The 18,382-nt window shown below is 40.1% G+C and overlaps 1 protein-coding gene across 2 annotated transcripts in view; it reads right to left on the bottom strand.

Annotated features, from left to right (window-relative positions):
• Window positions 1–18,382, bottom strand: part of rarg.S (retinoic acid receptor gamma S homeolog) — a 130,994-nt gene that overhangs the window by 96,953 nt on the left and 15,659 nt on the right. For both annotated transcript variants that reach the window (XM_018248105.2, XM_018248106.2), the window contains exon 2: window positions 1,534–1,893. In XM_018248105.2, the coding sequence (XP_018103594.1) occupies window positions 1,534–1,726 (193 nt within the window). In that variant the 5' untranslated portion in view covers window positions 1,727–1,893. The remainder of the gene's footprint in view (window positions 1–1,533; window positions 1,894–18,382) is intronic.

Below are 18,382 nucleotides of genomic sequence, written 5' to 3'. Positions count from 1 at the left end.
TATATATATAGTGAGATCGTTTTTCATTGCTATATACATGCAACAAAACCATGGTGGATATTCAATAATTCTTTTTTTTTCCTGCTGCAAATCATACAATCATGCAGAATGGAAGAAGAGCATTGTAAAATAACATTCCCCAGGGTTTATTTAGGAAGGCAGTGCAATGTGTGAAGTGCCATGTTTTTCTATGCAAAATGCAGCAAGTTTTTTTCCATTTCAGCTAATTGTGGACCTGTTCTAAGTTGCATCCACTGCAACTTGCACATGATAGAGCAATATAATTGCAAAGTAACACCCACTTTTGAGGATTACACACAAGTTGGGGAAAATGTGCTAAATCCATGAATTTAACCTGGAAGGAGCAACCCTGGAATAGCATGCTTCAGTGTTTCTGCACTGAAATCTGTTGGGTGTGCACGCTGAGGGGCGCATGCCTGTTGGTACACACAAATTAAAGAAACAAAGAAAAAAGGGGGCTGATTTCTCACTACACTGTATCACGAGTTAAAGTGCAGATGAAAGCAGTTTATATTACATTTAAAAATATATGTAACCACTGAAAATGTTAATGAATTTATACTGAAATTTGCTTAGAACTACATAAAAATAACACATTTGGTACTGCATACGTTGTCATTAATCTGCTCTGTAGCATAAACACTAGTGATAGTGGGAAGCAAATAAAGACTATGACACACCATTAGTTACTGTAAGGCAGTGTTAATGGCAGACCCAGACCAACTTACAGATGAAATAAAAGGAGAGACAAGAAGCTGCTGAGCAGTCATTTATTAGGGCCACACAGATCCAAAGCCGACCCCTGCAGCTATGATGATGCCCACAGCACTCTTCGAAATGGCATCTGCTCCCTTTCCATCCATTAATGCTTTATTTTACATATAAAGGTCTCTGTTCTGAGTTTGGCATCATGTTCCCAATCCTTATGTCGGTTTTTGAATTTGAACTATCTGGCTGATAGGGTTTAATTAACCTAGGAACCAGTTTAGCCTCACTATGTTCAGTTGTATTTGGACCAGGGGGCAGGGTAGGTAATTTTTTATCTTAGGGGCAGATTTAAGTATGAAATTAGAGTATACCACAACAAATCCCACTCACTTTGTATTCATTCCTATGGGATTTTTAGAAAAGTAATTATCAAATGGTGAACTTGAACTTTCACCTGTTGATAAAGATGCTTCTAAAAATCCCGTAGGGACAGCACAGGCAGCACAGGACAAGCACAGGCAGACTTACGAGTTCCCTCACTTAAAGCACTTCAGTTTTTGTTTTCTTTACCTTAACCTTTCAGCCAGAATGAATAGCTATGTACCCAGTGAGGGCGACGTAACAAAACTCAGAGCCATAGGCTACCAAAACCATCCACTTGGTCACACTGCATGCTTGTTGCATTAATTTGCTGCATTACTGCGCACACTTTGGCTACAATGGGTGCACCATTTATAAAACAGAAGCAAGGCATCCAATAAAAAGCTATGCACAGTACTATGCAAACAAAAAAAGCATACTCACACAGCGATGCCATCTCCTTGGGCAGGTCAGTGGGAAAGCTTCGAAAGAAGCCTCCATTAGCAAGTACTTCAAATGGTGGAGATCTTCGTATTCCCCCGCTGAAGGCAAAAGGATAGACACTGGGGGGAAATCCATTGGCATGTCCCAGAGGAGCCCCAGCCCCACAGAGGCGCTCCTTGCTGCTGTTTGCCATTGCCTTGTTCTAGCTCAGTCTCTTACTTAGTGCTAGCCAGTAGTTGTCTTGGAATCTTCCTTGGGTACCAATGTCTTCCTTAGTTATTCAGCGATAAATCCATTATAAACCTTAGGTGGAAGATCAGATGTCACCAGAATGAAATGTTGTGGTGTTCACATGCCTCCCTGTAGAGTAATACAGACATGAATTAGCATGGTCACATGTATAGAACCATTGTTTAAAATCCTGGTTACATGCATCATGTGGCGCTCAAGTTCTTGCTGCATTACCACTTCCAAAACCTTTTGGCCAAACGGCACTCACAGCTGTAATTCAGCAAGCTCCTGGAGACCCACAGGTTAGAACCCCCTGTGCTGAAACAAACAGCTGAAGTAATGGACCATGGGGGGATACTGAAGTCTGTGTGATTCCATTGTTAAAACTGCATACTAAGTGGTACTTTCAAAATAAAAATGCAAATACGTCTTCAGCAAGGCTGCTTTCCAGGATAGAATAGCAGGTCATTGGGGTAATGTTAGTATGATTCGTGCTGCGTATCCATTTACACACACCAACACATTGTTCATTGGACTGGCACCAGAATGACTGCATTGGTTTGTCTCATAATGTGAATCCAAGGGTTTGATATTAATAAATGAATATGTGAACTTTCTTAATTTCTGACTCCGTATGAAGGCAATCCTGTAAAATGATGAGCTGCTATTGTATACAATAACTAAGAGTTACCTGGATATTGTAACACACCTTGCAGAATCTATACCCTATATCATATTACAGTATGTTCTTGTAGCCATGAATGGCTACAATAACCTCAGAAATATATACAGGTATGGGACCTGCTATCCAGAATGGTAGGCTCTGGATAACTTTCGTAATCTTTCATAATTCTTAATAACATCTTAATATTAAATAAACAGGCTGGTTCTGCTTCCAATAAGGATTAATTATATCTTAGTTGGGATCAAGTACAAGGTACTATTTTATTATTACAGAGAAAAAGGAAATCATTTTTAAAAAACTGGATCATTTTATTATAATGGAGTACAGAGGAAGGTTCCCATTGATTATTGAACGTCATTTGTTTCTGCATTTATAAAGCCTTAGAAGTGCTCCATTTATTTTTAGCTATTCGCTATTCTTTTCATGGTAGCACCAGGACCATAGATGACTAACATGGAGTGCAATGTAACACTCATGTAGTGTTATATAATATGGTGACTAATGTACCCCCTGTAAAATATAAAGATATTCTATGTCTCCAAGGAGATCCATGAACATATACATGGGTTTTTACATAGTACTTTATGATACACAATCTTCAGTGAGTTATGTGACAGAAATGACATCACTAAGCACAATTAATAAGAATATAATTTACACGATTTCTACAGGGTTTTATATAATGAATAAAGTAATCCCTATTGTAAAATATAAGGATATTATAAGTCACCAAGGGGTTTAATGACCATGTAAATGCACAAGGCCAAAAGCTGAGTTCTTTTATACAGGTCATGGAACTCTGAGGTTACTTCTAATATCCTCATATTTTCCAACAAGCAGTACTTTATTTATTATAATACACAAGTTTTAGTGAGTCATGTGACAAAAATGACATCACTACTCACCGTTTATAAATGATGGCATCACTAGTCAACGTTTATATAGTGAATAAAGTACCCACTCTTGTAAAATATAAGGATATTATAAGTTACCGAGGAGTTTCATGAACATATAAAAGTTTCATGACCTGTTTTTATACAGGTCATGAAACTCCGAGGTAACTTATAATATCCTCATATTTTGCAACTGGGGGTACTTTATGTATTATAATACACAAGTTTCAGTGAGTCATGTGACAGAAATGACATCAGAACGCACCGTTTATAACTGATGACATCAGAACTCACCATTTATAAGGATATAATTTACAAGATATTCATGGCTTTTGTGTATTATATAGTGAATAAAGTACCCCCTCTTGTAAAATATAAGGATATTATAAGTTACTGAGGAGTTTCATGACCATATAAAAGTTTCATGACCTGTTTTTATACAGGTCATGGAACGCAGAGGTAACTTCTAATATCCTCATATTTTGCAACGGGGGGTACTTTATTTATTATAATACACAAGTTTCAGTGAGTAATGTGACAGAAATGACATCAGAACGCACCGTTTATAACTGATGACATCAGAACTCACCGTTTATAAGGATATAATTTACAGGATATTCATGGCTTTTGTGTATTATAAGGATATAATTTACAAGATATTCGTGGCTTTTGTATATTATAAGAATATAATTTACAGGAGTCCTACACCCACACTACTCTTATTTAATAACACATTTTTACTCTTCTGAATACTATAAGCAGCAGTGAGTTATGAGTCAAGCATACCTCCTCAAGCCATATGCTTATATTAGCATCCTTCATGAAAGCCGGGGCATATGTCCAGCTTCAGGCAGCTAAGCATGACACCATTTCAGCTGTAGACAGGCTTTAGTTTAAACTCCTCAAAAGAACAAAAAAAACCTTTTACTGTGCCATAAAACTGACATATGGAAGCAGCTCATAAAAGAAATGACAACGCTCTTTCCATGTTCTCGGCAGAAGCTGCTCATATTCCGGGCAAAAAACTAGAGCATGGCAGATTCTATGGAATTTCACTTGTATCCCAGGATGAGTGTGAGTATCCCTATTCACTTGTGCTTTTGTAACAGGAACTTTGGGTGCTTTTTATCCTCTGCACTGATCACCCAACCCACCAGTACCACTGAACACTTACCCTAACCAGACCCCAGGGCCCAGGGGAACAGCAAAGCAATGTTAATTATTTCAGTTCTATGCAAACAGTATCAGTTAATTGTTTCCTTGCTAAAGAAAATAGCAAACCAGGACTGTACAATATGTACAATATTATAAGCCATCAGTGTGAAGCTCAGCAGAACCACCTACCAAATGACTCAGTTATTACAGTCTTTTCCAAAAGCAATCTTAAAATGAGCAGGCTAGATCTTGCAAGGCTATCTTAGGAAGGGTCCACAAATTCATGAGGGGCCCCTTTGGTGAGTGGTGTGCAGGGGGCACAACTACAGTGGAAGCAGACCCTGTGATTGCGGAAGGGGGGGCAGCAGGGTAGAGGGCCCAGTAGGTCACTGGTGGTTTGTTGTATATCTAAGTAAGTACAAAATGTATATTTATATATATATATATACTGTTTGATTCCTGACAAAGGAAAACGTTGAGCAAAATAAACCTTTGGAAGATTGATTCAGCAAGTCCTGTGAGTGCCGTTCTTCTGCATTGCTTATACATATATATATATATATATATATATATATATATATATATATATATATATATATATTGTTAGTTTTTGATCCAATAAACACTTTAGTTTTTTTATAAGACCTATAAGTGCAAGCTTTTTCCTTTTTTCTACCTTACATTTTTGGGCTTGCTGCACCCAGGCAACCTTTACCTGTTTACGAGTTGTGCCGGCTTCCACTTCTCCATATATATACATATATATATATATATTACACTTTTAACATTATAAATTGTCTAACATTAGAGGGATATCCAAACTGCAAGCATTCAACTGCTAGTAAACCACAAACCCCAGCATCCACCAACAAGAAAGCCTGGGGAAGGTAAATATCTCTGATTAATGTTCTCCAACCCTCTCCAGATAGGGGCCCCATCTTTTCCTTTTCTGTCAGGCACCCCCACTTTTCTCTGGCCCTGCGTTCTTGAGCAAAGTTCTCCAGACACTGACTGCTAGAAGGGTTAAGTCCCGGCAGTGGCGGCAGCTGAATGAGAGAATAGGGTGTGGATCTGCTTTCTGTGTGTGTGTTTTTCTCCCCTCTTTTTTTGAGCCGTGTCCAGACTTGGTGGAAATGTGTGCCGCACGCACCATATGATTTAAATCAGGAGTCTTTTTGGGCTGTGAGATAAATAGCGCTTATGTTCTCCCTGCCAACGCTGGGGCAGGCTTGGCTCCCACAGAGCTGCAGCTTTGGCTGTACCACCCCGAGGGCAGAAACTGAGCTCAAATATTCCACATGGAACTCAAAACCGCACTCCTAACTCACAACAGGCTTGCTCTGTCCCTGTGCCGTCCTTACACTCCCACCCCCTACCCTGTCTGTCACCCGCACCCCCCACTCCCCCCCTTGCAATTTCCTTCCCTGGCTCCTTCTTTTTTCCATATCCCTCATTTCTCCTTCTCACTTTCAATCTATAGCAATTCTGTGTTGCCTTTTGCTCACTGGATTATTATTTTTTTAAAGAATAGTTTTACTCTGTGCCATATTCTACTTTCTCTCTGCCTGCAGGGTATTTCTGCTTGTTTGCTCTCCTCTGTATCACCTCTTCTAAATTATTATGTGCTACTCTTCTTTGTCCCTCTAGTGGGCCACAACTATGTCAGAAGGGGTCAGAACTCCAAAATAAAATAGAAAAGAGCATGATGTTTTGTAAAGCACTACTATATTATTCTAATGCCATCTAAATCACCCCCTTAAAATCTGGAGTTTCCCCCTTCTAAAGCAGCATTTTTTCCTATAGCACTCTGCCATTTGAAGTCTGTGGTTTGCCTCCGCAGAAATTAATTTGCAAAACACAGTAAAACAAGGTATTTCTGGAATTTGCAGTAAAATACTGTTTAGTGTTGCATGCCGAAGTGACACCAACCCTCAAAAATTCTGTTCTTATTCTATTTCTCAGAATGGCTCCCCCTACACAATTAAATTAAAAATTCCGCTCATCAAAATTGTCACACGTCAAAATTATTCGGACGCCCATTCACTTTAATGCATTTGAACAAATTGATAAAAAAATTGTCGCTCGTGTCAAAATTGTTGCGGATCAAAATAACTTTGATGCCTATTGACTTCAGTTTACGAGTTTCTCTGCGAATCAAAGCGGGACAGATGCGCCCATCACTAGTATTCAGATGTTTAATGCTGCCTGCCACCTTAGTGGCCCATTATAACCAGGAAGGGACGCAGCACAAACTGCCCAGGGCAGTACTGGACCACCAGCTGAACTGCTTTTACCGATCAGTACATGTGTAGTACAGTCAGGCCCGGACTGGCAATCTGTGGGTTCTGGCAAATGCCAGAGGGGCTGCTATAAGGTCCCATAGAAAGTCACTATTTAGTGGGCTGGTGGAGGCTGTTTTGGCCTCTGTGTGGGCTGATTGGGCCTCTGTGTACCTGAAATGCCAGGGACTATTTTAATTCTCAGTCTGGACCTGAGTACAGTCTGCATAGCCCCGATCGACGTCATCATGGGTGTCTACATGGTGGGACAAATAGGTAAAAGTATCACAAATAAAACATCTACAAATCTAGACACTTGAATTGTTAATACACATGAAAGATATAACTATTGGTTATTGGCTTAATTTTCCTGAAAAGTGAAAAGAGGAAATTATAAAATAGTGTGTGGGGTTATACGCTGCACTATTTCTGAGCCAATGTAGCCATCTTTATGCACTTTGCAAGCAAATCCAGGCATTGGGCACATGCATATTAGCAGGTGAGCCAGTGCACCTTAGAACTCCACAATATAAAAAATTAAATTAAAGGAGAACTAAACCCTAAGAATAAATATGGCTAGAAATGCCATATTTCACATAATTTTTATTGAACCAGCCTAAAGGCTCAGCATAGCAGTAATGTTCCAGGCCTATAAAGATGCTTGCCATCCTGGATTTTGTAAGGAATGTCTGTGACAGTCAGAGTGTTGGCCTGGATGCAAACACAGAGCAAATTTTGGACTGAAAACATGCATTTGTGCTGAAACCCATTGTGTATTTATTTATCCAGGCTGACATAGTGCCCTCTCAGTGCAGAGACATAAACAAGTGGGTTGAGGCCAAGTAACAGTCACGTGTGGCACCAGCATGAGATGGACACATATCTGCATTCGGAAGAAAAAGAACTGCATTATTTGGAGGAAATATTTATTTGATCCCTTATACCGTAGTGGTGCTGTGAACTCCAGCAGTGGTGCAGGCGCAGGCAGCGGGTGATGTTTTGGCTTAGGGAGGCTTATTACAGCTATATACTAAATTACTTGTTGTTCCATTCTGATACTTAATGCCCCATAATACAGCTTCATTGCCAATGTCATGTAAATTGTCTCCATGTACTAACATGAAAAAATACGACCAATTCTGTGCATCACCCAGAAAACCTTGCAGTATAAACGTGGTCCCAATTCAATAAAGAATCCCCCAAAAGAGGACACAGAGGATAATAATAAAGTGTAGCTCCCTTTCATAATACACCAGAAAAACCAACAGCATTAATACAGTCCCAATAACAATGGTGCCAGCTCCATGAATAATGCCCCTAGAAGCCATGGCTGGATAGATGCAGTGGCAGTTCTAATGATGATACCTCAGATCACAGAGGAGAATAAATTGAGCGCAGGTCCTGCAGGCTGTATGCATGGGCTCTAATCAATCAGGGATTCAGGCAACTGCACAAACACACTCACTCTGGGACAGACACATACAGGCTTATGAAGGCAGAAAGCAGATGTAACAGACATTAACAGGTAGAGAAACTGTGACTATATTTAGCAATCACACTAATACACAATTCTATAGGCAGTACACAAGGAGATCTGGGTCAGGGCCAGACACACACATCCAAGATTAGATCTACGGTACTAATTAAAACACACACATGTACTTTGGCAGGTACACACATACACAAGACATTAGAAGATTACAAATCAGGAGCTTTACTGATAATAAACTTTAATGCTATATCACCTTATTCAAAGCTTAAGTCTCCAGTACAGCTGCACAGGGATTGGCTAAGCTGCTGAGTGAATCCTTCCAATCTATCCAATCATGTACAGCTGCAACAGCGACTGAATCTCTCTAGCCTATCCAATACGTGTTCAGCTGTGGCAGAACTTTAACAGTGAGATTGTTGTACAGGCAGCAGGGTTGAAACAGCACTTCAGTTAAGGTTAGAAACTCCAAGGTGGGGTAAGTGCCCTCCTTTGCCCCTATTTGTGGACGTCCATGCTTATCATATTAAAAAGGAAACCACCTCCTCAGCTCTGCGATCAGATATATTCCCTTTTTCTATGTAATGATAATGAGAGTACATTGTACTTGAGGGTAATTAAGAAGCATACATCCATCAAGTTGCAATACAGTTCTTTTAGGTCTTCAAAATATTTTGTTTTTAGGTTATTTTGTAAATGATTTAGCAGCCTCAAGACTCTCTATCCAGAAATCCCATGTCCCAAACATTGCACCACGACCTGTAATGGGAATGGCTCTGTGGTAATTCATCCCACTGTGTTGTGTCCCAATTGTTGCTCCTGCTGTAATTGCGTTTGATGCATCAAAAAAAGAGCAAGAGACAAGTTATGGCTGATATTTTCATGGTGGGGATTGTGTTATTTTCCACAACTGGCATTAAATGGCATTAGCATGTGATTTTGGTGCACTTCTGCAGCACCAACTTATGCAATCAGCCATGGGAACCCTGGATTCACATCTACTGTACGTTCATAATGGAAGTAGCTCCAGGGCTCTCTAGCGTCAGTCGGGATTCAGCAAAAAAGGCAAAATGGACACAATGATGCAACATTGATGCTACAAATTGCATCCGCATGTGGCTGCATTTATACACAACCCTTAAGCTGTCCTCTAGCAAAGGTTGACCCAGTAGTTCCATTCATTTGTTAAATATAGAAGCGGCTCCACAAACCAGCAGTGCTGCATTCCTTACACTGTCAAAAATGTATTACAGATATGTATAGACTGCAATGGTCCCCAACCAGTAGCTCGTGAGCAACATGTTGCTCTCCAACCCCTTGGATGTTGCTCCCAGTGGCCTCAAAGCAGATGATTATTTTTGAATTCCAGGCTTGGAGGCAAGTTTTGGTTTCATAAAAACCAGGTGCACTGCCAAACAGAGCCTAAATGTAGATTGACAATCCACATAGGGGCTTCCAAATGCCCAATCACAGCCCTTATTTGGCACCCAAGAACATTTTTTATGCATGTGTTGCTCCCCAACTCCTTTTACTTCTGAATGATGCTCACGGGTTCCAAAGGTTGGGGATCCCTGGTATAGAGGGTTAAAATACAGTGACCAAGGTCTTCAAGGGAAATCTGCAACACCACCAACATGAGTGCACTGCCAAGTAAGCCATGCCCAGTGTCCCAATGCCCCTTCTCCCAACACATTTTAGAGCCTTGCTTTGCTGCAGAACACTCAGAAAATGGCCTGCTTCTTTATCATTGTTAAAGGAACAGTAACAACAACAAAATTCCTTCCTGACTACTAAATTGCATTCGGACTAGTCCCTGTTTGCTTCAGAAACACAACTATAGTTTATATAAACAAGCTGTGGTGTAGCCATGAGGGCAGCCATTCAAGCACAAGATATACAGTTTATAACAGATACGTTCTGAAGAATACCATTGTATGCTACAGAGCTTGAGCAGTACAGTACATTATACAGGTATAGGATCCATTATCCAGAAAGCTCTGAATTACAAAAAGGCCATCTCCCATAGACTCCATTTTATCCAAAAAATCTAAATTTTTTAAAATGATTTCCTTTTTCTCTGTAATAGTAAAACAGTTCCTTGTACTTGATTCAAACTAAGATATAATTAATCCGTATTGGAAACAAACTCAGCCTGTTGGGTTTATTTAATATTTCCATGATTTCTAGTAGACTTAAGGCATGAAGATACAACTTACAGAAAGATCCGTTATCCTGAAAACCCCAGGCCCGAGCATTCTGGATAACAGGTCCCATACCTGGATTTTTATAAGTTTCCTTTTTCAGTGTCACTGTTCCTTTAAACATTCATAAATAATGTCAAATGCCTGCTACTTGTAGCTGGCTACTTCTCACTGACTTCAATAGGGGGTACCGTATGGCACCTCCGACCCATGAATAGCAAAACCCTCCTTGCACCACCCTCCGTGACACTGGTAAAAGTAGCAGGGCTGATACCACCTCATAAGACAATCCACTAAAAAGGGCCATCCATCTGGAGACCCAGGGTCTACAGGCAGTCCTACAAGCAGTTTTTATGGGGTCTAATGACTATTCAAGCGCTTCACAGACATCTTTGTATGACCTAATTTTAATAGAATTGCGGCCTTGAGCATTTTGTATATCAGAAATGTTTAAGAGCACTGCTGTAAAGAATATAAACATCGTTCCAAAGGAATTACAATGAAATTGAGCACACATGAATTTCACTTGAATCATCAATGATCTATGGGTTGTGGAGGATGATGTGATGAAATATGAGGCATCAGATTGTTTTCCATTGACTTCACATGTTTTTAATGTATCTGCCCACACATGATTCCTTAAATGAGAACTAAACCCTAAAAATGAATATGGTTTAAAATGTCATATATAATATAGGGAACTTATTGCACCAGCCTAATGTTTCAGCTTGTCAATAGCAGCAATGATCCAGGACTTCAAACCTGTCACAGGGGGTCACCATCTTGGAAAGTGTCTGTGACACTCACATGCTCAGTGGGCTCTGAGCAGCTGTTGAGAAGCTAAGCTTAGGGGTCGTCGCAAATTATCAGGCAGAAAATTAGGTTTGTCTGTAATATAAACTGATGCTACAAGGCTGATAAATTGTGATGCTAGTTGCACTGGTTTCTGTGCTGCCATGTAGTAATTATCTGTATTAATTACAAATCAGCCTTATATTGTGACATGTATATTCACACTGTAGTAACCTGCTTGTGAAGACATTCTGGTTAAGGGCATTCTGCTGTTTTGCCATTGCTTGATGATCATATTCCTGTTCCTGTTTTTGTGCTTCCTGTTAAGCTGAGACCAAGCATGGAGCAGGCCAGATCTACCTCCCATGTTCTAATAAATATACCAAAAGTTCCAGGGTGTATCCAGACTTACCTGAACTAACACAGAAGAATAATTAACCCACTGCTAGCCAGCAGTTTATTACACACACAGTACACAGTATATGTACTGTATATTTTGAGTTGGTCCCTAAGCTCAGTAAGTGACAGCAGCACAGAGTATGTGCAGTGAATTAGCAGAAAAGACTGTTGGGGAGCTACTGGGGCATCTTTGGAGACACAGATCTTTACTGCTAAAGGGTTAAGGTTGGGCTGGTACAGAAGCCCAAAACATAATGTACAACATTTCTAGCTACTTCTTTAGTTAAGCTTTAGTTCTCCTTATGTGTTGACATCACACCAACACAGTTGTGCAGATTTCATACTTAAGAGCAGAAATGCTTTGCAGGCCCTGCCTAGGTTTAACATCTCACCCCTTTCAAAGGGAATACTTTTTAAACATACATGCTGCACATTGGAAGCATGGATCAAGGATTTGTGTGCAGTCATGTATTCAACTTGCAGCATGTATATTCAATAAGTCTTCTCTTTTAAAGGGGTGATATAGTAACCCTAGCCCTGCCCATTTGTTTGGTCAAGTGTTTCTTACTCCGTTTTGTTATAGCATGACTTTTGTTGGGCTTGATTTTTGTCTATGGCCAGTTACCTGACCCTAGCAGCCAAGGCACAATGGCATTCTGATTACTGTTATTTGTGGCACAATTACAAATCTTCTACTCACCTTGATCATGATCCATTTATACTGTAAGGAGCCACCAAGATCTGGCCAAGTGCCTTCAGCTGCCCATGCACTATAAAATCAATTTGCTTGGCGAGATGCCAACCTAAACTTGGTGATATTGGGCTAATTAGATCATGCAATATGAGTTGTTGGATCCAGGACCACATCAGTGAGCTGATGGCTCATATTCCTGTTGTTGTAATTAGATTATTTATCCCTAAAGGCATTATGACTGGATTAGCCTGATAGTGCGCAATTTAGGTGGGGAAAATCAAACCTGCACAATTGACGTCTGATTTTCGGGCATATATCAGTTGTGTGGGCACATTGTCGGGCCACATGTGCAGGCAGATACAATGCAAAATCAGTCTGAAGGACCCAAATCAGCAGTTTAAAGGAGAAGGAAAGCTATGGAGGCATTTTATTGCCAATAGATTAGCTGAAGTAGTGCAAGCTAGAATGCTATATTTATTCTGTAGAATATTTTACCATACCTGAGTAAAAAGCTCTAGAAACTCTCTGTTTGTTTAGAATAGGAGCTGCAGTATTAATGTGGTGTGACATCACTTCCTGCCTGAGTCTCTCCCTGCTCTGGGCTCAGATTACAGTAGAGAAGGGAGGGGTGGGGGGAGAGGAGCAAACTGAGCATGCTCTTGCCCAGGGCAATGAGGTTTAAGCTGAAGGCAGGAAGTCTGATACAGAAGCCCATGTGTACACAACAGAAGGAAAGAAATGCTGTGTTTCTTTTGATAGGGGACTCAGAGCAACATTTCTTTGGGGGTTTACTGGTATATTTAGATGGACCTTTCTGATAAGGCTTACTTAGTTTTAACCTTTCCTTCTCCTTTAAGTTTGCCCATGTATGGTCACCTTTAGAATACCTTTGGTACACACCCAGCCACCTGGTGCTGCAGCAGCGCAGTGGACAATGCATATACAGTACAACCAATGCACAGGTACTGCCACATGCCCCACTTTTGCACTAACCCTTCCATTACCGCAGTGATGATACCATCAATTTCACAGACAGAACATTAACAGGTTAGTGGGAATGATCCCCAATATCTTTCCCACCGCCACCATGCTCTGTATGGAACTGACAAATGAAAGCCCCCAACAGTAATTTGTAAGACTTTCATCAGCTGCAAGGCTGCCTGCTACTGCAACTTACACAAATCATGTGACAAATCTGTGATAAATAGGTGTCAGATTTTATAAAAGGAGGGGAAAGACCCAATTGCAGACATCTCACAGCACAGTTACCAAAATAATATGCAGTTGAAACTTTTATTTTCTAGTAAATTAGTCAATTCTGAATTAGTCCTCGTATAACCCTACATTCCTTACTGACTAAACAAATCAGCCAATTAGAGGGAGGTCTGCAACATAATTGCAGCAATTGACTCACCTGTTCTCAAGCCAGAATGTTCTATAAACTATAGCGACCCTTAAAAAGAAAGAAAGTATTTTGTAAGGGGGGGATTTACACCTTTTGCTAAGATATGTTGGATTCAAAACTTACGGAATTTTATTTACGTGAAATATCTTCCCATTTTGACTTTGTTTAATGTTAGCATCGGCTTGGGCCAGCCACTCTCAGTTTATGGAGCCTATGCACTTCCAAAGAATCCAACACTCTAGGTCATGTTATTTCACACACTGTTTCAATAAAGTGTGAAATTTAGAAGGTGCTTGTACATTGCTTATGTGTGTTGTGGCATGTCCCATTTTCACTAGTAGTCTGAGCTACTGGTATGTGACCACATAAAGATAGGCTTACCAACTGACCCAAATACTATTTTATGGCCCAAAACTGCTAAAGCGTTCCAATGACCTCTTTAGATTGCATCATCATTTTAATATAATTTGGCCTAAAAACATATTTCATATAGCTGGCCAGTTATTCTGTAATAACTGGACAACTATTTGGAAAAAGATGGATAGCACTGAATAAATACAGTACAACAAATGAGTAGCAACGAATCAGTTTCAACCAGATTGGCCCGATATCTGCCAGAATACAGGCCAAAACCAGATGATTTTCCCAATGGAATTGTCACGTTCGGTTCCCTATATCCAGAACCCAAGCTAAGATCCCTGGTCACGGCTCTCACTTCTGCCTACAACCGCCGCCTTTCACCTCGGGAGGAGCCCTCGGCTAATCGGATGCCGCCAGGTCTTATTTGAGAAAGGAGCAAAGCTAATGGTTCTGGACGAGCAAAGGGGCACGATCGTCTCACCAGGATACTGGAAGGAAGAACACCACCAGGAACAGGCAGGCTGGACCAACACAAGCTAAGAATCGTAAGACAGGCCGGAATCAGGATAGGAGAACGTAGAATAGTCAGAGGACAGGTAAAGGTCAGATTTGAGAGGTCAGAATAGTCACAAGCAGGCATTATCAGGATTGAAGAGGTCAGAGTAGTAAAGCAGGCAGGCAAGGGTCAATACACAGTATAACAGATGGGATTAAACTAAACGAAGGCACCTAGGAACTTTCTAAATAGAACCTAACAACAGGCAAATTCCTACACACCGAATTCCCCTTTTATAGTATTTGAATTTCGCGCCATTGCGCGTGACATCATCGCGTGCCATAGGGGAACAGGACACTGGGGAGAAAAGACGCTTGCAGCAGGCGTCCCCGTTGGAGAAATGGCGGGGACCCCGCCGCCCACTAGACCACCAGGGTGAGTGATTACAGGAATCAAGTTGGGCATTTTCATACATTTATTCAGCTAATGATAACAACAGTGTTGCAGATTAATAATCAGCACAACTATGGCCTGATCAGGCAAATAATGTAAAGCTCAGCCATTATACAGACACTTCAAATGTTGCCAGTCTGGCCAATCATAAAAATTGAAAAATTGTAACTACCCATTTCAGGCGCCTTCATTCACTATGAACATCTTTGCATCAGAAGAACAACCATTAATATGCCCTCAGCTAATGGCAACTGTTACTTTCGTGTTGTAAAAGCAAGGTAAGAGTCCAAGTGGAGTTAATACAAAGACTAGTTTTTAATTTTGTGAGTTACCAGATTAATGGATCTTTATTTCACTGAATTTAAGGAGGAATTGAATACTATAATAGACCTGGATATTACTCTTTATCAAATTGATATTGCACCTTTTATGGAAAAGCCATGTTCATTTCCAGGCAATTCAATTTATAGCCATATTTTTACAGTGCACATCACTGTTTCCTTGTGGGAAAACTTCTTAAAAATGTCACATTTTAATAATAGTGAAGCGTCAATGCAACCATCTTTCTCATGCTATAATTAATACAGTAAAATACAGTTTTTTGCATAAGAATTAGAAATAGAATAGACAAATTCCTAAAGATTATATTAAAGGAGTGGTTCACCTTTAAGTAAACATTTAGTACAATATAGAACGGCTAATTCTAAGCAACTTTTCAATTGGTATTTCTATTTTCTTTTTTGTAGTTTTTGAATTATTTGCCTTCTTCATTTGACTTTGTCCAGCCAGCTTTCAAATGAGGGTCACTGAACCTATCTATAAATAAATGCTCTGCATAGGCTACAAATGCATTGTTATTGCTACTTTCTTTTTATTACTTATCTTTCTATTCAGGACCTCTCTATTTTTATTCCAGTCACACATTCAAATCAATTCATGGTTGCTAGGGTAAAGGTGGCCATAGACACACAGATCCTATAATACGAATCGAGGATTTGTACGATTTTCGGATCGTGTGTGGCGTGTGCCAACATCTTTCGCCCGGCGGAGATCGGTCATTTGGTCGATCGGTCAGGTTTGATTTTGACCCGACCGATCCCACTGGAGCCCATGGCACATCGTAATCGGATCGTTCAGCCATACAGCTGAACAATCATATTACCCCCGATATAGCCATGCTCGTTAATGGCATATCGGGGAAAGTCCCAGATTCAATATTCAGAACAAGATGAGCGAACGAAATCAGATACGTATAGACCTGCTGTTTCAACACACACCATCCATCATGTGATAAGCATTCAATTTAAAAGTATAGGAAACAGACCAGGAACAGGCAGTACTTTAGTCTGCAAACACCCTTTTATTGGTGTATTTTCACTCACTCACCGTGAGTGAAAATACACCAATAAAAGGGTGTTTGCAGACTAAAGTACTGCCTGTTCCTGGTCTGTTTCCTATACTTTTAAATTGAATATCGGGGAAAGATCCGCTCGTTTGGTGATGTTGCCAAACGAGCGGATCTTTGCGTCTATGGCCACCTTAATTTGTACCCTAGCAACCAGATCACTGAAATTGCAAACTGGAGAGCTGCTGAATAAAAAACATATTAATTCAAAATCCACAAAGAGATGACTATTTTCATACTAATAATAGTTTGCTTCCCTGTTTAATATGTTGATGTAAATCAGTAGCCTCTCCATTACATGATGATTGCTAGAAGGATCCTGGAAATTGTATTTCCTAAAGTAAAAGCTGGTTGTCTTGTCTTTGGTTCAATTCAATTCAAAGGGCGGTAATGATTAGCGTTGGGGGACTAGATGAATTATAAGGGCTACAACATGCCATACAATATGACTGGCCTTAGCTATGGTGAATCACTTCCTATTTATGCTTTTTATTTAGGGCCACAGTGTGTTACTGCTTTATGGACATAAACATCTAGATTTTGGTTAAACAGTTGAAATTAGTGTAGGTATATTTTAGGTCATAGTGCAATCAGCATGACACAAGGCAGGAGTTGATGTCATACCAGCTGTGTTGAGTTGTGGCATCACTGGGCTACACTGCTAGTATTTTTGTGCCAAATTCAACATAAAAATGCTAGCCAAATCCGGGTTGAATGCCCAAGAGTAGATCCTTGTTTTGGTTACTTGCTCCTAGCCTGTTCCTGAACTTATGAACAAACTATTATTTCCCCTTATGATACCACATTGGTGGACTTTTGCCGTTCATGTCTGTTTCCTGGTGCCAGATACCTCCTTAGTCACTGCTTCCTAGTCCAGACAGCCTTGCAGCCCTGACTATACATAGGCAAGAATGTTCTCAATGTGCCAACCAAATTTATTACAAATGATTTACGATGAATGCCAGAAACCCTGCCCACGGCGTGTGGCTGTTCTTAACTGACCCACTGAGCATCAGGCTGCTCCACCTCGGCAGTCTGCTTTAAAATTATTTACTGTGCTTTTACATTTGTTGCTTATTTTAAAATTAGCTCCAACATCTTTTCTTGGACTTTCAATACAGAAGAATAATGAAAATAGACACAGAAAATGATATATCTTGCTGTAACATGTGCATTGAATAATTTCAGCTATCTCTCCGTGCAACGGTTGCCCAGACTTCAACAATGCCAATTCATAATAAATTATATTTTAGGTTCACACATACACAGGGTGCTGAGCTTATAATGTTCATTAAATGACCACAATTGTATGGAACGCATACACAATTTGATGTACTGTATAGAATGTTAACGTGCACTATAAAATGCTGTATCAGTCTGGACTGGTTCATCTGGGGACTGGTTCATCTCTTGTTCTAATGGCTAAGCCTTACACATAGAATGTTCTACTTTCATTAGGCCAAAAAGTAACCTTTGCTGAAATGAAATAAAAGTCAAAACAGGTCTGTTTATTTCTACTGGGGTAATACAGAGGTTGGCTCAATGACTCTCTAATATGTAAGAGAACTGATATCTGTCCAGATGCACACTATCCATCAAATAAGAAATGATAAGGACAATCGTTTTTTTGTTTCGGCACTGTGAAGATGGAGCTGCAATGGAGTCTGGTCATTTCTAAGGCAATGGTCACACATGGCTGTTTCTCAGTCTGCGTATTATTAATATTATTATCATATATTTCTGTATCATGTAATATTATTAACAAGTATTTTTATAGTGCCAACATAATCCTAGCGCTGTATAACAACAATGTGTGACCATAGCCTTAAAGAGCTACAGGGCCATTGGTGCAAGTGCCCCTTCATCAGCTGACCTCTCCAAAAGTAGAGATGCACCAACTCCAGTATTTTGG

The sequence above is a fragment of the Xenopus laevis genome, chromosome 2S (assembly GCF_017654675.1).
Source record: "Xenopus laevis strain J_2021 chromosome 2S, Xenopus_laevis_v10.1, whole genome shotgun sequence".
NCBI classification, from domain to species: Eukaryota; Metazoa; Chordata; class Amphibia; order Anura; family Pipidae; genus Xenopus; species Xenopus laevis.
Note: the sequence above shows the minus strand (reverse complement) of the source record. Positions and strands in the feature narration are given on the sequence as shown.